The sequence below is a fragment of the Macaca thibetana genome, chromosome 19 (genome assembly GCF_024542745.1).
Source record: "Macaca thibetana thibetana isolate TM-01 chromosome 19, ASM2454274v1, whole genome shotgun sequence".
In the NCBI taxonomy this organism is placed as follows: domain Eukaryota; kingdom Metazoa; phylum Chordata; class Mammalia; order Primates; family Cercopithecidae; genus Macaca; species Macaca thibetana.
In genome coordinates, this window is record NC_065596.1 from 421,975 (window position 1) to 446,192 (window position 24,218).

A 24,218-nucleotide genomic window follows, 5' to 3' on the forward strand; every position below is an offset into this window, starting at 1 on the left:
GTATTGACTTTGTGTTCATCAAAAGAGAGATTATCCTGATTGGGCTAAACTTAATCAGAGGTGCTTTCAAAAGAAAGACACATTGTAGAAAAACACCCCTGCTGGCCTGGAAGTACGTGACTTCTAGGTGGAGCATATTGTAAGCTGCTCTTGGTGGCCACATGGCAGGAAACATGTTTGTATATTGTCATCATTCCTGCCTCCCACATGTTGCTTCCAATAGGGAGGAAGGGAGGATCCCATGGCAGAGATAAAAAGGGGATCTCCTTCATGCAAGAAATAATCACTTCTCATCTGGGATAGCTTAAGATAAACAGAGGAGACCACAACATGAGCACATCAATGGAAGGAAAAGGGCAATCTGGCTGAAAGGGCTCTCTGGCATGATGAAGCAACAGTTACTAGGTCATAGTGAATGATCAACTTCTGGGATAGCAATAGTCAGCCAAGAAAGCTGAACTCATTCTTATTCTGATTAAATCAGTGTATCTGCACCATTCTGGTGGCCCACTGTTACACTACACATTACAGAAATAACATGGAGACCAGTGAATAACTTCTTAGAATTGAGCTTATCATGAAAAAGCATATCTTATTTGTTTTCACAATTGAAAAACCTCAAAAACATAATGAATCTATTAATAATGAACTTCTCATTTTAGAGGATTCTACTATGCTGTCATATAATATTAAACTTTAAACACTTTAATATTAATATGTCTTGAATGCATAAACAGTATGCAGATAATTTCTCTTAGATTAACACGATAAAAGTAACAATTAGAAAAAACATTTTGAAATGGGATAGAATTCATCAAAATCACATCTTTTCAGTGGTTTAGCATAATTGCCGTGCTTTTCGAAATGGCTAGATTATTAACAAGAAGCAAAGACAGTCTCGGCTTTGTTCAATCATTAAGTTCTTGTCCATTTAAAATCTAAAATTCTGGCTAAAGGATTTAAAGGCTGTATTCTTTTTTCTTTTTTCTTTTTTTTGAGATGGAGTCTTGCTCTGTTACCCAGGGTGGAGTGCAGTGGCACAATCTCGGCTCACTACAACCTATGCCTCTGGGTTCAAGTAATTCTCCTGCCTCAGCCTCCCAAGTAGCTAGGACTACAGGAGCATGCCACCATGCCTGGATAATTTTTGTATTTTCAGTAGAGACGGGATTTCACTATGTTGGCCAGGCTAGTCTCAAACTTCTGACCTCGTGATCCACCCACTTAGGTCTCCCAAAGTGCTGGGATTACAGACATGAGCCACCACGCCCAGGGTAACTTTACTTCTTTTCTTTTTTTTTTTTTTTTTTTTTGAGTCAGAGTTTCGCTGCTGTTGCCCAGGTTGGGGTGCAATGAAACAATCTCTGCTCACCACAACCTCCGCCTCCCGGGTTCAAGCGATTCTCCTGCATCAGCCTCCCGAATAGCTGGGATTACAGGCATGCATCACCACGCCCGGCTAATTTTATATATTTAGCAGAGACACGGTTTCTCCATGTTGGTCAGGCTGGTCTCGAACTCCCGACCCAAGGTAATCCACCCGCCTCAGCCTCCCAAAGTGCTAGAATCACAGGCGTGAGCCACCACGCCTGGAGTAACTTTATTTCTTTAAGAAGTCATTTTAGCCGGGCGCGGTGGCTCAAGCCTGTAATCCCAGCACTTTGGGAGGCGGAGACGGTCGGATCATGAAGTCAGGAGATCCAGACCATCCTGGCTAACACGGTGAAACCCCGTCTCTACTAAAAAATACAAAAAACGCCGGGCGCGGTGGCTCAAGCCTGTAATCCCAGCACTTTGGGAGGCCGAGACGGGTGGATCACAAGGTCAGGAGATCGAGACCATCCTGGCTAACATGGTGAGACCCCGTCTCTACTAAAAATACAAAAAACTAGCCGGGCGAGGTGGTGGGCGCCTGTAGTCCCAGCTACTCTGGAGGCTGAGGCAGGAGAATGGCGTAAACCCGGGAGGCGGAGCTTGCAGTGAGCTGAGATCCGGCCACTGCACTCCAGCCTGGGCGACAGAGCGAGACTCCGTCTCAAAAAAAAAAAAAAAAAAAAATACAAAAAACTAGGCGGGCGAGGTGGCTGGCGTCTGTAGTCCCAGCTACTTGGGAGGCTGAGGCAGGAGAATGGCGTGAACCCGGGAGGCGGAGCTTGCGATCCGGCCACTGCACTCCAGTCTGGGCGACAAAGGGAGGCTCCGTCTCAAAAAAAAAAAAAAAAAAAAAAAAAAAAGTCATTTTAAATATAAATTTATTAAACTACTTAATAAAAAGAAATGTAATTTCAGGACTTTAAGAGGTCAAGGTGGGCTGATTACTTGATTCCAGGAGTTTGAGAACAGCCTGAGCAACGAAGCGGAAGCCTGTCTCTACCAAAAAACAAAACAAACAAACAAAAAAAACCCAAAAAACTAGCCGGGTTTAATGGCATGGGCCTGTAACCCAGCTACTTAAGAGGTTGAAACTAAAGGATTGTTTGAGTTTGAGAGGCTTGAGGCTGCACCTCACTGCCATGATCACACCACTGCAAACCAGCCTGGCTGACAGAGTGAGATGAGACCCTATTTCATTAATTAATTAATTAAAAGGAAAAAAAAGAAGATGCCTGAATGACTTAAGAAAAAAAGCATACAATATGTTCTCTACAAGAGACCAATTTTAGCACTGAGTCAAATAGTCTGTAAGTAACAGAATTTAAAAAAAATCTATATTTCATGCAAATAATAGCCACAATTGGGTGAGGTAGTCATGATTATATTGGACATATCATGCTTTAAGTCAAGTACTAGTATGAGACAAAGATTAATATTATATAATAGTAAAATGGGTCAATTTACCAGGAATCTATAACTGTCATATTTATGTGTATAGGTATGTATAACAGGGCTGCAAAATATACAAATATTGACAAAGGTGAAGCAAGAAATATCATAGCAACATAATAGTTGCTGATACTGAGACCCCATTTTCAATAATAGAAAATTCATATAAAAGATTAAGAAAACAGAAAATGTAGATAACATTCTAGACTGTAATATTTTGCATATAGAGAAATATCTGAGAGTAGATAATTTATAAAGAAAAAAGTTTATTTGGCTCACATTTCAACAGACTGTACAAGAAGTGTGTGCCGGTATCTGTTTCTGGTGTGTTCTCAGGAAGCTTACAATCATAGGGGAAAGCGAAGAGAAACTGGACATATCACATGGTAAGTGATAGAGCAAATGTGAGGTAAAAAAGCCAGGTTCTTTTAACATAGTTTCTCAAAACTATACAGACATTTGTGCATCCCCAATATGGAAAAGCAGTCAGATTGTTGAGTCCTTTATATGCCATGAACTCGACTTTGGCTCTCATTGTAAACCTGAAGGGAAATCACTACAATGAAAATAGAACCCTTAGAGAACTTTAAAGCATAAGACAGAAGATGCCTCTACGTGATAGTAAAATTTAAAAAATCTCAGTCTTCTCAGAAACTACTTCCTTTGGAGCACATCTTCTCAGGTCACATTTTGAGAACTGGCTTTCTCCTTGACCTCTGGACCTCTCATCTGTGGTGTTTGTTGTATTCACTCTCACATACCTGGGGGTTTAGTTATCATCTCATGTCTCTTCATATTCCAAGACTCTTTCCCTTGCTTCAGACAAGTCATCAACTCTAGCTTAGAGACAGCAATACCTGTTTTATTAAAAATAAATAACATAAATATTGCTCATATTCCCCAAATAATGTGCTCATTAAAGAGAATGTAATAGAATATTCTAGTAAATTGATCCTCAATACTAATTTATAACATATATTTCTAAATATTTAGAAAATATTTTCAATTTGTACAGTCCCTTAATTTTACTACCCGGTACTACTGAACCAAAAATTGGTGGTGGCAATGAGATTTTAAGGTGTGGGCAACTATGTTTTATGCACTAAATTTCTGCAATTTTCACTAATCTAGAGTGAAAAATGCAGATCTGCTCAGAAATATGGAAAGTTCAGGTAAAAATGAAATATCTTTTAAAAATTCCTTTCTGGCCGGGTGCAGTGGCTCACGCCTGTAATCCCAGCACTTTGAGAGGCTGAGGCGGCCGGACCACCTGAGGTCAGGAGTTCGAGACCAGCCTCAACATGGAGAAACCCCGTCTCTGCCAAAAATACAAAATTAGCCGGGTGTGGTGGTTCATGACTGTAATCCCAGCTACTCGGGAGGCTGAGGCAGGAGAATTGCTTGAACCTGGGAGGTGGAGGTTGTGGTGAGCCAAGATCATGCCATTGCACTCCAGCCTGGACAACAAGAGTGAAACTCCATCTCAAAAAAAAAAAAGAAAATTCCTTTCTACACTTACAAATCCCTGTTTTCAGAAAACAGGTATCTGAAACTCATTTTTGCTAAGCATAAGTCACCAAAACACATTCTACAGAAAAGAGAAATGAAACCTATAGAATATAATAGGAATTGTTTAATTAAAATTATCCTCACCCAGGAAGACCAAGTTTCTGTAGTTCTCTAACATAAAATCCCTATATAAATTCTGCTGAGCCGTGTCCAGGCATTGCCACTCCTCCAGAGAGAATTCTATGGTCACATCCCGAAATGTCAATGATCCCTGAAAAACACACCTAAGATACATATATATTTCCCAAGTGGCCATGGACAGAATTTTTAATTTGACTCAAGGTGAAATGAGAGAGTTAAGAGAACAGGTTCTAACTTATAGGGATGACTGAACGTATGTAATAAAATAATTTTCAACACAGAAATATTCTCTAATGTATTATCAAACTCTGAGAAAAAAAGAATGGCATAAGATCCACAACGCCAGTGTAGATAAGATACTTTTCTGGATAATAAAGTATAAAATTAAGGACATGATAACAAACATGTACATTTTTGAGTGCTATTTTTTAAATCATACAAAATAAATCTTGTACACTTTTCAGACGAAAAAGACATGTTGAGTTAGAAGAAACCTCTCAAATTTTATGTGTACAACTAACTGGACATCTTGTTATGCATATTTATTTTAGAAGATCTGGAATAAAGTCTGAGTTTCTGAATTTGACAAGCTCACCAGTAATGCCTGTTTTTGGCCCCAAAAGAATATTTTGTCAAACATTCAGCCAGTGGAGGAGCCTGTGTTTTTCCCAGTTTTTCTGGCCTATAAACAAAGATGAGAGCCCTCATTTTCCACAGATAGATATATGCAAAGAAAATCTAAGAAAGAAAGGCAGGTGCCAGATTAAATGTGATCATTGGTGCACATCAGCTACATAAAGATACTTAATAATGAGGAGAAAAATAATTAACTCTATAGTGAAAAAATCTGTCAGAGAGCTTTTTTTTTTTTTTTTTTTTTTTTTTTTAAGACAGAGTTTCTGTCTTGTCGCCAAGGCTGGGGTGCAGTGGCGGGATCACCACTTACTGCAACCTTCACCTCCCGGGTTCAAGCGATTCTCCTGCCTCAGCCTCCCGGGTAGCTGGGACTACAGGCGTGTGCCACCGTGCCCAGCTAATTTTTGTATTTTTAGTAGAGACAGGGTTTCACCATCTTGGCCAGGCTGGTCTCAAACTCCTGATCTTATGATCCACCCTCCTCAGCCTCCCAAAGTGCTGAGATTACAGGCGTGAGCCACCGTGCCCAGCCAAGTGGCACATTTTTCATGTTGCAGATCATAAATTCATCATTAGAGTCCTGCATGGCATATAAAAATCCATGATGTAGAGAATGTAGAGAAGGCTCTGGTATATAGGAAAGAAATTATTTTTCAGAGATTCTTCACTATCATAAGAATTTTAAAAAGTAGTTAAACTCATTAGGGATGAAAAGCACAAGTAGAGAAGTAAAGTTTTGCAAGGACTAAATGCATGGCATTCCAGGAGGCAGAGTGGACATGGCTCTTCAGTTGAAAAATGTTTAGCTGAAAAAAAACCATTTTTTTTCTCTTTCTCCTCTTTCTCTTGGATTCCTTCTCAGATAAGATTCTCTGGACAAATTACACCTGCATCTTGAAAATATGCCTTTAAAGGTGTCACCACTACCTTCTTACTTGCTACCACCACATCCACAGGCAGACGGACCAAGACCTACAGGTAAAGTCCATCCATTTCTTTCCTTTATAAGAGAAGAGATTCCAGAACAATGAGCTGCCCTATGGAGTTAAAAATGTTTCTCCTTTCCTGTCCTCAGGTGCCCTCCCCTGTCATAGACATGAGCAATTTTTGCTACATAAATTGAAATATGGGCCACGCTGTCCTGTCCCTACCAAACCCAAACACTTCAGGCCCTGTGACCACCCTTTAGTGAAAAGGTGGAACTTAACTCCCATTAGCGTATTTTAAACGTCTCATACTTGATTCTGGCCTCACCTTAAGAGTCACAAGAGGCCCTTAATTAAAACAACATGGATGCTTCCAGGACAATAAATAGAACCTGTGGGGAGGGCACAACTGGAGATTTCTGCAAATAGACCATGTAATTTTAATTAGAAGCCTGGGCTCATAACCACTTAGCTAAACATTGCCTTGAAACTTCAACGAGCTTATAAATCACTTGGTAATTTTGGCCCCACTCTATATAATATGATTCTGCAGGTTTTGAAAGGGTTCATAAATGAATGTTTTAAACAAGTTCCCTGTCAATGCTGATGTTGCACACTCTGGGCTCAACATTAGCATTAGTTAGAGAAAACAGGCACAGTTCACAGTCCCTTACACTCAGTACTCTTGTCACAACACAAATACTTCTGGTACAAATAAAGACAACCAATCTGCATCCTAAAGTATTATATTTTTTTTCCTGGCTCTTTAAAGTTTACAAACTAAACAGAAGGCAGCAATGTCTGAATAGGTCTGCATTTGGAAAACGACATGTACACTCGCACTATGCAATGTTTACTAAGTAGGTACTATGTGCTCAAGAGGATGTTACAGAGCACTGTGCTGGGAATAACACATTATGTGACTTAATCCTCATAACACCCTGGGAGTTGGTACTAGGTGTTAATAATTCCTAGGATTTAGATACAGGGCCCAACAGTTTTATTTCTCCTTCTGTTTCTCTGTCATTGATTTTTAAAAAATGTATAGAATAAAAGCTAAATGTAGACAGATGAGAGGAATACAGAAGAGTTTAATATAATTTTTTAAAAATTCTAATCTTGGCCGGGCGCGGTGGCTCAAGCCTGTAATCCCAGCACTTTGGGAGGCCGAGACGGGCGGATCACGAGGTCAGGAGATCGAGAACATCCTGGATAACACGGTGAAACCCCGTCTCTACTAAGAAATACAAAAAACTAGCCGGGCGAGGTGGCGGGCGCCTGTAGTCCCAGCTACTCGGGAGGCTGAGGCAGGAGAATGGCGTGAACCCGGGAGGCGGAGCTTGCAGTGAGCTGAGATCCGGCCACTGCACTCCAGCCTGGGCTACAGAGCGAGACTCCGTCTCAAAAAAAAAAAAAAAAAAAAAAAAAAAAAAAAAAAAAAATTCTAATCTTGTTTATATTTACTTATTTGTGACTTGCGGAGAAACTACTGGATCTGCAGGAATAGAAAACAAGTTAGTAAATGGAATGTCTCTGCAACACTGGTTTTAATAAAACATTTAAAAATTAGAACCCTAAAAAACATACTTTATCTGTTCCATTTACCTTTTTAGTTTCAGAAAATTGTGAGCACCAGCTCTAGAAAGGCAGCAGCATTCACCAGCCAAAACTCCAATCTCTTTTAATCAGTTCTGTGAGGCAAGACTCCAGGGTGGGACCTGACCTAAATAAGACATCCGAAAATGGTGGATCTAAACAGAACTGAGCCAGGGAGTGGACCCTACGTAGAATTCTGTTCTCTCTGCTACTAGGCATACTTCCAGTTCTGTTTTTCCTAAGCTTACCTAAGAGAAACTTAAATCCCAGAGTTTGTGTAATTTAAATTTCTTTTTAGCCACTGTCCTGTCAATTTTATGGCATGTGCTAATAAGCAATTTAAACAAGTCTTTTAAGGTTCCTAGGGCAATTTTATTAAAATATATGTATTCTACCAAGGTAAAAGCATTAACAATTCTTCTGTTCATAGACATCCCTTCAGGTGATGACGCAAGTCACAAGAATATAAAGAAAGTAGTCCAAATAAGGCCCAAGTGTTTCTGCACACATCTGTTTATTGTACCAACCATATGCTGATGTTTAATTCAACCATGTATCCAGTTGCTAGTCTAGACTATAAGTTCCTGGGTGGTAGGGGCCGTAACTGCTTCATCTATTTTTTTAATGGCCATATGAAATGGAAGCTATTAGTTTATCTGTCTGAGTCTCAGGATCTCCTTCTTGTTTTTCACCCAAGTACCAAGAAACTGGAGAAACTCTCATCTAGTTACCAACCAAAGATCTCTCTTGTATGAGGGTAGGAACAAACACAGGATGACTTATTCTTCTTACACTGAGACAGAAGCAGAATTAACCACTCATGTCAGCCTAACACAGTTCTGCTCTGGACATCCTCAAATGTCTCAAAGATGTCTAGGTGATTGTGAGAGGGTTTCCAGTGACTCTGGGCTAATGACCCAATGATAAGTCAGGCAGAAGAGACTCAGGCTGATTATAAGTAGAAAATGGAACTGCCCTGGTTAAGCTCCAGAATCTAGATCACCTCTCCTGATTTGTTAGCTCTTGGGTAACAGAAATAACAATACTGTACTCCAGTGTCACATTTTACAGGTAGGTATAGCTGTGGTCATGGCTCTGGATACTCTGCGGCCTTGATCTCTCACTCCTAAGATGGCTGTTTATACTTACAGATTCTGTCATCAGATTCTATTTATACCTGGAGTCTCTCACATACCTGTAACAGGTCACTGGAGAAGATCTGAAAAGCTCAGAGCCACACTCTCAAAGGCAAGATTTAAGATGTCTATGTTGACATCTCGCAATATAGAAAATGTCCTCTGTTGGTTTTCTATACATTCTCGATTCAAAGTCTGGCTCTGTCTTGTAAATCTTGGGCACAGGCCAGACCTTGTGTGCGGATTCCAGGTGGGATCAACCTTGGCTCTGCATCCTTGGGTGTTAGAACAAGCAGAGATCCCCTCATAGAGGCTGCTCTGGCACATTCTAAATAATGTGTCTACCTAAAAGGAAAAAGCTGAGGAAACATAGATATAAGTTGACGGTTTATTTGGGCCAAGCTTGAGGACTGTAACCTGGGAGCAAATATTCAAGTTGCCTGAAATATATACTTGATTAGCAGTGTGATTACAAGTTGATTTGTAAAGGCTAAAAAAGATGGACAGAAAGTGAGTCGATACAAAGTTGTTTTTCAGAAATTTCTATTTATTTACAGGAATAACACTGATTATTGATTGGATATACACCATTAAGTTTTAGGGTACAAGTTATAGTGTCCAGTGTGGCATTATTAATATGCAGCTACTTGTGGCAATAGTGAATAGCTTCAAAAGGCGAATACATAGTTCAAAAAACAAACAGAGGGCCAGATGTGGTGGCTCGTGCCTGTAATCCCAGCACTTTGGGAGGCTGACAAACATGGAGAAACCCCATCTCTACTAAAATACAAAATTAGCCCAGCGTGGTGGTGCATGCCTGTAATCCCAGCTATTTGGGAGGCTGAGGCAGGAGAATCACTTGAACCCGGGAGGCGGGGGTTGCAGTGAGCTGAGTCTGGGCAACAAGAGTGAAATTCTGTCTCAAAAAAAAAAAAAAAAAAAAAAGAGAGAGAGAGAAACAGAATTCTACTCTCATTTTAATGTCTCTATAAGTTTGACAACTAAAAGGACTTGAATCTCTCAGAAAGTTTTTCTTTTTTCTCAAATCTGAAAACCTAGATTCAGACTTTGAAGTTGCAGTTTTAGGTCCTGAATGGATGGAATAGCAGCAGGTGTTCCCTGCACATTTGTGGGCATTTTAACAAGAAGAAGAAAAAGGAAGTAGAGATTCCCATGTGTACATGTCTACTCATTGCACACATATTACTGTGATTGGGTTTCTGGGTCCCATGGTCTGTGAATCAGTTTCAGGTCTGAAGATAAAGAGTCATTGAAAAAGGTAAAATGGTTGTTTGCTGCCCTGTGAAGTTTGTAGAATTCTCTAAAAGTTACTGTGGAGGACTATAGATACCAAATTGGCAGAATAAGAGGAATGTGAGAAGAATTCCCTATTTAATAAATGGTGCTGAGATAATCACCTAGCACTATGTAGAAAATTGAAACTGGACCCCTTCCTCACATCATATACAAAAATCAACTCAAGATGAATTAAAGCCTTAAATGTAAAACTTGAAATTTTAAGAAACCCTTGGCCGGGCGCGGTGGCTCAAGCCTGTAATCCCAGCACTTTGGGAGGCCGAGGCGGGCGGATCACAAGGTCAACCACAGTGAAACCCCGTCTCTACTAAAAATTTTAAGTCCCAGCCTCAGGAGGCTGAGGCAGGAGAATGGCGGGAACCGGGAGGCGGAGCTTGCAGTGAACCGAGATCGCGCCACTGCACTCCAGCAAAAAAAAAAAAAAAAAAAAAAAAAAAAAAAAAAAAGAAACCCTTGAAGATAACCTAGAAAATACCATTTTAGACATGGGAACTAACTAAGATTTTATGATGAAAATACCAAAAGCAAAAGCAATCACAACAACAGCAAAAACTGACAAATGGGACCTAATTAAATATCTTCTTCACAGCAAAGGAAATATCAAGAGAGTAAACACACAACCTACAGAATAAAACAAAATATTTGCAAACTATGCTTTTGACAAAGGTCTAATATCTAGAATCCATAAAAAACTTAAGTTTACAAGAAGCAAACGACCTCCTTAAAAAGTAAACAAAAGGCAGCCGGGCGCGGTGGCTCATGCCTGCAATCCCAGCACTCTGGGAGGCCAAGGCGGGTGAATCACCTGAGGTCAGGAGATCGAGACCAGGCTGGCCAACAGGATGAAACCCAGTCTCTACTAAAAACACAGTTAGGCCAGGCACGGTGGCTCACGCCTGTAATCCCAGCACTTTGGGAGGCCGAGGCGGGCGGATCACGAGGTCAGGAGATTGAGATTGTCCTGGCTAAGATCCCATCTCTACTAAAAATACAAAAAATTAGCCGGGCGTGGTGGAAGGCACCTGTACTCCCAGCTACTTGGGAGGCTGAGGCAGGAGAATGGTGTGAACCCGGGAGGCGGAGCTTACAGGGACCCAAGATGGTGCCACTGTACTCCAGCCTGGGCGACACAGCGAGACTCCGTCTCAAAAATAAATAAATAAAGAATACATAAAATAATAAATAACTAATAAATAAATACACAATTAGCTGGGCGTGGTGGTGGGCACCTGTAATCTCAGCTTCTTAGGAGGCTGAGGCAGGAGAATCTCTTGAACCCGGGAGGCGGAGGTTGCAGTGCTCCCAGATTGTGCCATTGCACTCCAGCCTGGGCAACAAGAGTGAAACTCCTTCTCAAAAACAAAACAAAACAAAACAAAAACCTAGTAGACAAAAGGCTAGGAGTGGTGGCTCATGCCTGTAATCCCAGCATCTTGGGAAGCCAAGGAGGGAAGATCACTTGAGGTCAGGAGTTTGAGACCAGCCTGGTCAACATGGTTAAACCTCATCTCTACTAAAAATTTAAAAATTAGCCGGGTGTGGTGGCAGGCACCTGTAATTCCATCCACTCAGGAGGCTGAGGCAGGAGAATCATTTGAACCCAGGAGGCAAAGGTTGCAGTGTGCTCAGATTATGCCACTAAACTTTAGCCTGGGTGACAGAGTGACGCTTCGTCTAAATTAAAAAAAAAAAGTAAACAAAAAACATGAACAAACGTCTTTCAAAATAAGATATATATGTGGCTAACAAGCCTATGAAAAAAATACTCATCACTACAGAAAAGCAAAGAAAAACCACAATGAGATACCTTCTCATACCAGTCAAAATGGCTGTGATTACAAAGTCAAAAAATAACAGATACTGGCAAAGTTTCAGAGAAAAGGGTATGCGCTGCTCCTGGGAGTGTAAACTAGTTCAACCATTGTGAAAAGCAGTGTGGCAATTCCTCACAGAACTAAAAACAGAATTGCCAATTTGACCTAGCAACCTCATAATTGGGTATATACCCAAAGAAACATAAATTATTCTGTCATAAAGACATGTGCACATGCATGTTCATTGCAGCAGTATTCACAATAGCAAAGACATGGAATCAACCTAAATGCCTATCAATGGTAAACTGGATAAAGAAAATATGGTATGGTAAGGTGTGGTGGCTCATGCCTGTAGTTCCAACACTCTGGGAGGCTGAGGCAGGTAAACTACCTGAGCTCAGGAGTTCAAGACCACCCTAAACAACATGACAAAACCCTATCTCAACAAAAAATACAAGAAGAAAAATTAGCTGGGCTTGGTGGCACACACCCGTAGTCCCAGCTGCTTGGGGGCTGAGGTAGACGAATTGCTTGAGCTGGGGAGGTTGAGGCTGCAGTAAGCCGAGATCACGCCACTATACTCCAGCCTGGGTGACAGAGTGAGACCCAGTCTCCAAAAATAAGTAAAATAAAACAAAATAAAAGATTTAATAGAAACAAAATATGGTACATAAACATCATGGAATACTGTGTTGCCATAAAAAGCGAACAAGATTATGTCATTTGCAGCAACATGGATGGAGCTGGAGACCATTATCCTTAGAAAACTAATGCAGAAAGAGAAAATCAAATGCGTGTTCTCATTTATTAGTAAGAGCTAAATAATAAGAACACATAGACACAAAAAGGGGAACAACAGACACCCTTCTAGTTAAGGGTGGAAGACAAAGAGGATCAGAAAAATAATACCTGTGCTTAATACCTCAGTGACAAAATAATCTGCACACCAACCCCCCGACACAATTTCCCCTGTATAACAAACCTGCACATGTACTCCTGAATCAAAAATAAAAGTTAAAACAAAAAAACTCTATGGGTGAAAGAGAGTGCAATGCAGGTGGAAGGACTGGTTTGTGCTACAGATAGTGGCCCAGGTGTGGCTCTACTCTGATTAATTTTTGGGTTCATGCTGGCTGATGAGATTATGAACAGGTTGTCTAGAACCCCACGTTGGTGGAAAAAACAGGTTGCAGCTGCAGCTTCAGTGTCTGGGGGTTGGGATACGCCAGGAGACTTGTAGACACTTGAGTGAGATTTGGCAGGAAACACTAGGATCAAAAATGCCGTAGTGAAATTCCTGAGGGTGGTACCTAGTTCTAAGAGGGGTGTGGATAAGGCAATGTCTAGTGGATATGCTTGTAAGAAGGTGGGAATCCTGTGATGGCAGCAGTGGAAAAAGGCGCTCTGTTCGCATGTTCTCACTCATAGATGGGAATTGAACAATGAGAACACTTGGACACAGGGTGGGGAACATAGGTGGAGTGGGGAGAGTGGGGAGGGATAGCATTAGGAGAAATACCTAATGTAAATGATGAGTTAATGGGTGCAGCACACCAACATGGCACATGTATACATATGTAACAAACTTGCACGTTGTGCACATGTATCCTAGAACTTAAATAAAAAAAGAAAGAAAGGAAGAAAGAAAAAGATGGTTTGTTATCAGAACTTTTTTCCTCTAAGTTTTTATCCTCTCTCACCCTGGGAGGAGACCTGAAATCACAGGGTAATGGGCAGTGTGACGGCCTGTGTAGAGAAAAGCAGAGCCTCCCATTCCCAGACACCCAGAGATCCATTCCAGACCAGGCCTCTGTGGTATCTCTCAGCTGGAACCAAATTTGTAGAGTTTGCTAAACACCAAGCCATTCTCCAACACCAACTCACTGTCTGACATTTGAATTCTGACACCACCCAGAGTCAGCACAGACCCTGACTCAGAGTTCAGTCTCACAACATTGTTCTTACTGCAGAAGCCAGTCACAAACCTCATGGGCCCATTTCTGCTTCTGAGCTACTGGTTAAAAACTGGAGACTCTCATAACCTTCCTCAAATTCAATAATTTTATAGAGCTATTCACAGAACTCAGGAAAACACTGTAGTTACATTTATCAGTTTATTAGAAAAGATAAAATCCAGGAAAAGTCAAATGGAAGAAATGTATAAGGCCGGGCGCGGTGGCTCAATCCTGTAATCCCAGCACTTTGGGAGGCCGAGGCGGGTGGATCACGAGGTCAGGAGATCGAGACTATCCTGGCTAACATGGTGAAACCCCGTCTCTACTAAAAATACAAAAAACTAGCCGGGCGTGGTGGCGGGCGCCTGCAGTCTCAGCTACTTGGGAGGCTGAGGCGGGAGAATGGCGTGAACCCGGGAGGCGGAGCTTGCAGTGAGCCGAGATCATGCCACTGCACTCCAGCCTGGGAGACACAGCGAGACTCCATCTCAAAAAAAAAAAAAAAAAAAAAAGAAATGTATAGAACAAAGAAAAGAGGTGGGGAGGCTGGGCATGCTGGCTCACACCTGTAATCCCAACACTTTGGGAGGCTGAGGTGGGCGACCACCTGAGGTTGGGAGTTCGAGACCGGCCTGAACAACATGGAGAAACCCCATTTCTACTAAAAATACAAAAAAATTAGCTGGGCGTGGTGGCGCATGCCCATAATCCCAGCTATTCAGGGGGCTGAGGCAGGAGAATCGCTTGAACCCAGGAAGTGGAGGTTGCGGTGAGCCAAGATTGTGCCACTGCACTCAAGCCTGGGCAACAAGAGTGAAATTCTGTCAAAAAAAAAAGAAAGAAAGAAAAGAAAAGAAAAGAAAAGAAAAGAGGTGAGGAAAGCTAAAGCACATAGATAATCCTGATAAATAGCTGTGATTAATAAAATTCTCAGGCCAGGGGCGGTGGCTCAAGCCTGTAATCCCAGCACTTTGGGAGGCTGAGAGGGGCGGATCACGAGGTCAGGAGATCGAGACCATCCTGGTTAACATGGTGAAAACCCGTCTCTACCAAAAAATACAAAAAACTAGCTGGGCGAGGTGGCGGGCGCCTGTAGTCCCAGCTACTCGGGAGGCTGAGGCAGGAGAATGGCATGAACCCCGGAGGCAGAGCTTGCAGTGAGCTGAGATTCGGCCACTGCACTCCAGCCTGGGCGACAGAGTGAGACTACGTCTCTAAATAAATAAATAAATAAATAAATAAATAAATAAATAAAATAAAATAAAATAAAATTCTCCATCCTTTGTGTGCTCCAGGAACAGTATCTAGAAAGAAACATCCTTCCCATAATGACTCAGATGCTCTCTTTTCTTACCTATCACATAGCCAGACACAGACTCTGCACATTGTCTCCTTTTTCTCATTAAAGAATAAATAAATAAATCAGACTGGGCGCGGTAGCTCACACCTGTAATTCCAGCACTTTGGGAAGCCAAGGCGGGCAGATCAAAAGGTAAGGAGTTCGAGACCAGCCTGGCCAATATGGTGAAACACGGTCTCTATGAAAAATACAAAAATTAGCCAGGCGTGGCGGTAGGTGCCTGTAGTCCCAGCTCCTTGGGAGCCTGAGGCAGAATAGCTCGAACCCAGAAGGTGGAAGTTGCCGTGAGCTAAGATCGTGCCATGCACTCCAGCCTGGGCGACAGAGCGAGACTCCATCTCCCATCGCACCTGGACTTTTTTTTTTTTTTTTTTTTTTTTAAATATGAGATGGAGTCTCACTCTGTTGCCCAGGATGGTGTGCAGGGGCACAATCTTGGCTCACAGCAACCTCTGCCTCCCGGGTTCAAGCGATTATCTGTCTTAGCCTCCTGAGAAGTTGGGATTACAGGCATCTGCCACTACTCCCGGCTAATTTTTGTATTTTTATTAGAGACAGAGTTTCACCATATTGGCCAGGCTGGTCTAGAACTCCTGACCTCGTGATTCACCCGCCTCGGCCTCCGAAAGTGCTGGGATTACAGGTGTAAACTACTGTGCCAGGCCTGATAATCTACTTTTTAAAAAATTTAATTCGGCCGGGCACGGTGGCTCATGCCTGTAATCCCAGCTACTTGGGAGGCTGAGGCAGGAGAATCGTTTGAATCTGGGAGGCGGAGGATTACGTTGAGCCAAGATCACGCCACTGCACTCCAGCCTGGGCAACAACAGCGAAATTCCGTCTCAAAAAAGGAAAGAAAAAAATATTAATAATTCAAGCGCATTTTTTTCTTGTAAATTACTACATTGGGGAAACAAAATTCAGGCTTAACCAACTATAAACTACAATTAATCTCTGATTATATAAACGGGAAATTTCCATCTTGATTGTACAAATTAAGAAACTATGCAACTGTACATAACCCATTACTGAATTTGGATTTCTTCATTATGCCTCCCAGGTTCACGCCATTCTCCTGCCTCAGCCTCCCAAGTAGCTGGGACTACAGGCACCCACCACTATGCCCAGCTAATTTTTTTTGTATTTTAAATAGAGACGGGTTTTCACCGTGTTAGCCAGGATGGTCTCAATCTCCTGACATCGTGATCCACCCACCTCGGCCTCCCAAAGTGCTGGGATTACAGGCTTGAGCCACCGCGCCTGGCCACAATAATGGATTTTTTAAAAATTCTCAGATAATTCCCTCATGCTTTTTCCAGATAATTTTATTCTTCACCACAGGCTATTTTTTGGTTGTTTTTCTTTTTCTTTTTTTAATTAAAAAAAAAATTTTTTTTTACCGTTGGTTCATTTTGCCTGACATCATACAATATGTATTATTTTATTTCAAGCTTGTCTTATCTGGCAAGTTTATGAGCTATATCTAGAGAGTGTGATTTAGTAGTTCATTTTTTTCTATGGCTGGATGATATTCTCTTGTGTGAATGAGATACAATTTGTTCATCTATTTTTCTGGAGATGGATATTTAGTTTGTTCCCTGTTTTAAGCTATATGACCAAAAAGGCCTGTAAACATTCTTATACAGATACTTTTTGGTATATAATTAAATTCCTTTATTAGCATTTAAGTGACACCTCTTCACATTTCTTAGTGGTTTCTCTGGGGATTACTATATGCATCTATAACCTATCATGATCTACCTAGAGTTTATACTGTACTATTTTAATAAATGTAAAATATGAAAACCTTGCTGTTGAAGAGTTTCAATTACCACTTTTTATTCACATATTTTACATCTACACATTATATGTCTCACAATACTGTGTTATAATTTTTCCTTAAAGAGTCATAAGTCTCACAGAGAAATTGGGAGTAAATGGTATTTATAAATATTTGGAGGCAGATACTTTGGGGCTATTTAAATACACTATTTCTCCTTTAAATTTCACCCACAATTTTTGCATTTTTAAGTACATCTTGTCTACAGTAATTATTACTGTGGTGTCTTTGTGGTGATTTTCTATTTTGCATTATCTATCTATACTGATTAGTACTTGGAATTTTGTAAAACACTTTTTTTCTCTTTCTTTTTTTCTTATTTTTTTTTTCTCTATATGGATTCATGAATTTTTTTTATTCTCTAGGTTTTTAATCCAATGCTATGAATATGTATTGTGTTTTTCACATTTTTCCAGCTTGGGCTCATGGGAAGTCTTTCAGGTTGATTTTCTCTGACATGGTTGCTTCTGCTGTGTATAAACCACTTTTAAACTTTCTGACTTCACAATACTCTACCTTAATTTGGATTTTCCACTCCAGTGCTAGAGTTATCTATTATTACAAGTAGTCTTGCTTTTTTTATTAAAGAATAGTACTTAGAAACCATGATATGAGAGCTAGGTGTGCCCATTAATACTTGGGTGTCACTGCTTCTGCAACCTCTCAGCAAACAGAGTTTGGAAAGATGCATATTAATATTGACACCTGTATGAACACATCTCTCTTTTTCTCTCTCTCTCAATAGATATGTTATGAGACATGCATTTATCCAAATATTCTCAACTCCAATATACAATTATCTTTTTTTTCAACTTCAGTTAGAAGCAGGCACTAATTATATTACATATATGTACTAACATATAGAGTGCTTTTAAAAATTGCTAATCTAGGCCAGGCACAGTGGCTCATGCCTGTAATCCCAGCACTTTGGGAGGCCGAGGCAGGATGATCATAAGGTCAGGAGATAGAGACCATCCTGGCCAACATGGTGAAACCCTGTCTCTACTAAAAGTGCAAAAATTAGCTTGGCGTGGTGGCACGTGTCTGTAATCCCAGCTACTCGGGGGCTGAGGCAGGAGAATCACTTGAACCAGGGAGTCAGAGGTTGCAGTGAGCCAAAATTGTGCCACTGCACTCTAGCCTGGTAACAGAGTGAGACTCCATCAAATAAATAAATAAATAAATAAATAATTGCTAATCTATATGCTTATAGACAAGCAATACCTACCGGAACACAATGTTTGTGTTCAGTTTTTTTTTTTTTTTTTTTTTTTTTTTGAGACGGAGTCTCGCTCTGTCACCCAGGCTGGAGTGGTGCGGTGACCGGATCTCAGCTCACTGCAAGCTCCACCTCCCGGGTTCACGCCATTCTCCCGCCTCAGCCTCCCGAGTAGCTGGGACTACAGGCACCCGCCACCTCGCCCGGCTAGTTTGTTTTTGTATTTTTTTAGTAGAGACGGGGTTTCACCGTGTTAGCCAGGATGGTCTCGATCTCCTGACCTCGTGATCCACCCGTCTCGGCCTCCCAAAGTGCTGGGATTACAGGCTTGAGCCACCGCGCCCGGCTGTGTTCAGTTCTTGAGTCTTGCAGTATGTAATCAAAATACTATTGTTCTACATGATTTACACCAAGTCCTTTTATTCCAATGTTTTTCAATAGGGTTGGGTGATACATTTCTAGTAAGGTTAAACTCTTCTTTTTACTGCCTGCATTTTGTCTGAATTTTCCCCAAATCCTTGTTGTTTATAATTTGCAGAGAAGAACATTTATTCTTTGTGATATACAGTTCCATAGGTTTTGAAAATTGTCTAGGGTCACATAGCCATCTTCACAGTACCACAAAAAACTGTTTCATTGCCCCCAAAATTATCTGATGCTTCCTATTCGTAATTAACTCTACCCTCATCTATTCTTTGGCAATCAGTGATTTTTCTCTTTTTATTCTTCTTTTGTAGGGAGGTCTTTCTACGTTGCCCAGGCTGGTGTCAAAATCCTGGGCTCAAACAATCCTTTCACCTCAGCCTCCCAAAGTGCTGAGACTATACGCTTGAGCCATCAAGCGTGGCCTGATTATTATCAATCCCTACAATTTTATTTTCTACAATGCCATATAATTGGATTATATAATTTGTAGCCTTTCAGATCTTACTTTCTTCACTTAAAGAAATGCATTTGTGACTCATCTATACTGTGATGTCAATCAATAGTTTTTGTTTGTTTGTTTGTTTTTTACTGACAACTAGGATTCTATTGTATGGATGCCCCGCTTTGTTTATTCATTCATTGAGAAGCATCTGGTTTACATGTAGCTTTTTGCAATTACAAATAAAGTGAGCAATAGACATCTACAAAAAGATTTCATTTCAACATTAATTTTCTTTTTTTTTTTTTTTTTTTTTTTTTTTGAGACGGAGTCTCGCTCTGTCGCCTGGGCTGGAGTGCAGTGGCCGGATCTCAGCTCACTGCAAGCTCCGCCTCCTGGGTTTACACCATTCTCCTGCCTCAGCCTCCTGAGTAGCTGGGACTACAGGCGCTCGCCACTTCGCCCGGCTAGTTTTTTGTATTTTTAGTAGAGACGGGGTTTCACCATGTTAGCCAGGATGGTCTCGATCTCCTGACCTCGTGATCCGCCCGTCTCGGCCTCCCAAAGTGCTGGGATTACAGGCTTGAGCCACCGCGCCCGGCCTTTTTTTTTTTTTTTTGAGACGGAGTCTGGCTCTGTCGCCCAGGCTGGAGTGCAGTGGCCGGATCTCAGCTCACTGCAAGCTCCCCGCCTCCCGGTTTACGCCAGTTTTTGTATTTTTTTTTTTTTTTTTTTTTGAGACGGACGGAGTCTCGTCCGCCTCCCGGGTTTACGCCATTTCTCCCTGCCTCAGCCTCCCGAGTAACTGGGATTACAGGCACCCGCCAACTCACCCGGCTAGTTTTTTGTATTTTTTTAGTAGAGACGGGGTTTCACCGTGTTCGCCAGGATGGTCTCGATCTCCTGACCTCGTGATCCACCCGCCTCGGCCTCCCAAAGTGCTGGGATTACAGGCTTGAGCCACCGCGCCCGGCCATTTTTTGTATTTTTTTTTAATAGAGACGGGGTTTCACCGCATTAGCCAGGATGGTCTGGATCTCCTGACCTCGTGATCCGCCCGTCTCGGCCTCCCAAAGTGCTGGGATTACAGGCTTGAGCCACCGCGCCCGGCCTTCAACATTAATTTTCAGTTTGCTTTAGTAACGACCTAGTAGTGGGATGTCGTGGAAACATAATAAGTGTATGTTCAACTTTATAATAAGCCGCTAAAGTGTTTTCCAAAGTAACAGTATCATTTCATAGTTCTAGTTCTAGTTAACCCAAATTTTCTTCCGCATTGTCTTTGAAATTTTTCTTTTTATGATTGCTATTATCATAACTGTGTGCGATCTCATTGTTATTCATGCTTTATTTTTTTCCATTTCTGTTGGGAAACCCGAATTATACAATCAGTCCAGAAAGAAATGTATAAAATGCTTACACATTAGCCTTGGATTCTGGAAACTGACTTTCAGAAACCTGCTTTGCAATTAGAGCTTTACAAACATTAAAAAAAAATTATAGTTTATTATCTGTGGTTTTCTTTTTCTTTTCTTTTCTTCTCTTTCTTTTTCTGAGACAAGGTCTTGCTCTGCTGCCCAGACTGGAGTGCAGTGGCACAATCTCAGCTCACTGCAACATCCACCTTTCGAGTTCAAGCGATTCTTGTGCCTCAGCCTACCAAGAACCTGAGATTACAGGCAAATGCCACCATGCCCAGCTAATTTTTGTATTTTCAGCAGAAACAGGGTTTTTCATGCTGGCTAGGCTGGTCTCAAACTCCTAACCTCAAGTGATCTATCTGCTTTGAATTTCATTTTCTTTCTTTCTTTTGAGAGAGATTCTGTCTCACCCAGACAGGAATGCAGTGGCATGCCTGCAGCTCACTGCAGCCTCAACCATCTGGGCCCAAGCAGTTTTTTTCACCTCAGCCTTCTGAGTAGCTGGGACCACACTCATGTGCCACCATGCTCAGTTAATGTATTATTATTATTTTTAGAGGTGAGGTCACACTATGTAGCCCAGGCTGGTCTCAAACTCCTGAGCTAAAGTAATCCTCCCACCTCAGCCTCCCAAAGTGCTGGAATTACAGATAGAAGTCATCACATCCACATTGAGGTTTTATTTTTTATATCAAAACATGAAAAACGGCATTGATGTCCATTAATAGAATTCAAGAAAATTGTATGCATATTTAAAAAGTAATTTCACTGGGCGCGGGTGGCTCACGCCTGTAATCCCAGCACTTTGGGAGGCCGAGGTGGGAGGATCATGAGGTCAAGAGATCGAGACCATCCTGGCCAACATGGCAAAATCTGTCTCTACTAAAAATACAAAAATTAGCTGGGCGTGGTGGCTTACACCTGTAGTCCCAGCTACTCAGGAGGCTGAGGCAGGAGAATCACTTGAACCCAGGAGGCAGAGGTTAAAGTGAGCCGAGATCGCACTACTGCACTCTAGCCTGAAGACAGAGCAAGACTCTGTCTCCAAAAAAAAAAAAAAAGAAATTTCAAAAGCAAATACTAAAATTGATAACAAGTTGAAATAAATAAAAATAACTAAATATTATATGGATAATATGACCAGAAAGAAAGACATTTAATTTTCCTGGCTTTATTTATTTAATTTCTTTATTTTCTTTCTTTATTTATTTTTGAGACGGAGTTTCACTCTTGTTGCCCAGACTTCAGTGCACTGGCATGATCTTGGCTCACTGCAACCTCCAGCTACTGGGTTCAAATGATTCTCCTGCCTCAGCGTCCCCAGTGGCTGGGACAACAGGCATGCGCCACCATGCCTGGCTAATTTTGTATTTTTAGTAGACACAGGGTTTCTCCATGTTGGTCAGGCTGGTCTCGAACTCCCAACCTCAAGTGATCGGCCTCCCAAAGTGCTGGGATTACAGGTGTGAGCCACCACACCCAGCCTGAATTTATTTATTTATGTACATTTTATTTTGCTTTAAGTTCTGAGATACATGTGCAAAACCTGTAGGTTTGTTACATAGGTAAATGTGTGCCATGGTGGTTTGCTGCATCTATTCACCCATCACCTCAGTATTAAGCCCCACATTAATTAGCTATTTGCCCTGATGCTGTCCCTCCCCTTGACCCTCTGACAGGCCCAAGTGTATGTTGCTCCTCTTTCTGTGTCCATGTGTTCTCGTTGTTCAGCTCTCACATCTGAGTCAGAAATGTAATGTTCGGTTTCCTGTTCCTGTGTTAGTTTGCTGAGGATGATGGCTTCCTCATTCATCTTCCTGCAAAGGACGTGATCTCATTCTTTTTGTTATGGCTGCATAGTATTCCATGGTGTACATGTACCAAATTTTCTTTAGCCAGCCTATCATTGATGGGCATTTGGGTTGGTTCCATGTCTTTACTATTGTGAATAGTGCTGTAATAAATGTAAGCGTGCGTGTATCTTTATATTCCTTTGAGTATACACCCAGTAAAGGGATTGCTAGGTCAAATGACATTTCTGGTTCTAGATCCTTGAGGAATTGCCACACTGTCTTCCACAATGGTTTAACTCATTTACATTTCCACCAACAGTGTAAAAGCATTCCTGTATCTCCACAGCCTCACAAGAATCTGTTGTTTCTTCACTTTTTAATAATCACCAATCTGACTGACATGAGATGGTATCTCATTGTAGTTTTGATCTGCATTTCTCTTATGATCAGTAATATTGAGTTTTTTTCAGTAATATTTCTTGAGTAATATTGAGTTTGTTGGCTGAATGGATGTCTTCTTTTTTTTTTTTTTTTTTTTTTTTTGAGACGGAGTCTGGAACTGTGGCCCAGGCTGGAGTGCAGTGGCCGGATCTCGGCTCACTACAAGCTCCGCCTCCCGGGTTTACTCCATTCTCCTGCCTCAGCCTCCGGAGTAGCTGGGACTACAGGCGCCCGCCACCTCGCCCGGCTAGTTTTTTGTATTTTTTAGTAGAGACGGGGTTTCACCGTGTTAGCCAGGATGGTCTCGATCTGCTGACCTCGTGATCTGCCCGTCTCGGCCTCCCAAAGTGCTGGGATTACAGGCTTGAGCCACCGAGCCCGGCGGATGTCTTCTTTAGAGAAGTGTCTATTCGTGTCCTTTGCCCACTTTTTGATGGGATTGTTTGTTTTTTCTTGTAAATTTGTTTAAGTTTCTTGTAAATTCTGGATATTAGACTGTTGTCAGATGGGTAGATTGCAAAAATTTTCTTCCATTCTATAGATTGCCTGTTCACTCTGATGATAGTTTCTTTTGCTGTGCAGAAGTTCTTTTGTTTAACTAGATCTCTTTGTAAATTTTTGCTTTTCTTACAATTGCTTTCAGCCATTTCATTATAAAATCTTTGCCCATGCTTATGTCCTCAATGATATTGCCTAGATTTTCTTCTAGAGTTTTTATGATTTTGGGTTTTACATTTAAGCCTTTAATTCATCTTGAGTTAATTTTTGTATAAGGTGTAGGAGAGGGGTCCGGTTTCAGTTCTCTGCATATGGCTAGCCAGTTTTTCAGCATCATTTATTAAATAGGGAATATTTTCCCCATTGCTTGTTTCTGTCAGGTTTGTCAAATATCAGATGGTTGTAGATATGTGTTCTTATTTCTAAGATCTCTATTCTGTTTCATTGGTCAACGTGTCTGTTTTTGTACCAGTACCATGCTGTTTTGGTTACTATAGCCTTGTTGTATAGTTTGAGGTCAAGTAGCATGATGCCTTCAGCTTTGTTCTTTTCACTTAGAATTTTCTTGGCTATGCAGGCTCTTTTTTGGTTCCATATGAATTTTAAAGTAGTTTTTTCTAGTTCTGTGAAGAATCTCAGTGGTAGTTTGATGGGAATAGCATTGAATGTATAAATTACTTTGGGCAATATGGCCATTTTATGATATTGATTCTTCCTATCCATGAGGATGAAATGTTTTTCCATTTGTTTGTGTCCTGTCTTATTTCCTTGAGCAGTGGTGTATAGCTGTTTTTGAGGAGGTCCTTCACATCTCTTGTTAGCTGTATTCCTAGGTATTTTATTCTCTTTGTAGCAATTGTGAATGAGAATTCATGCATGATTTCACAATCTGCTTGTTTATTGTTGGTGTATAAAAATACTTGTAATT

At 41.2% G+C, this 24,218-nt stretch overlaps 1 protein-coding gene across 1 annotated transcript in view; it reads right to left on the reverse strand.

Annotated features, from left to right (window-relative positions):
• LOC126942371 (zinc finger protein 98-like) overlaps positions 1–4,510 on the reverse strand; it is a 283,769-nt gene extending 279,259 nt beyond the window's left edge. The window contains exons 1-2 of the mRNA XM_050769875.1: positions 4,477–4,510; positions 3,585–3,680 (exon numbers count right to left, since the gene is read on the reverse strand). Coding sequence (XP_050625832.1) covers positions 3,585–3,680; positions 4,477–4,510 — 130 coding nt within the window. The remainder of the gene's footprint in view (positions 1–3,584; positions 3,681–4,476) is intronic.
• Positions 4,511–24,218: the final 19,708 nt, after the last annotated feature.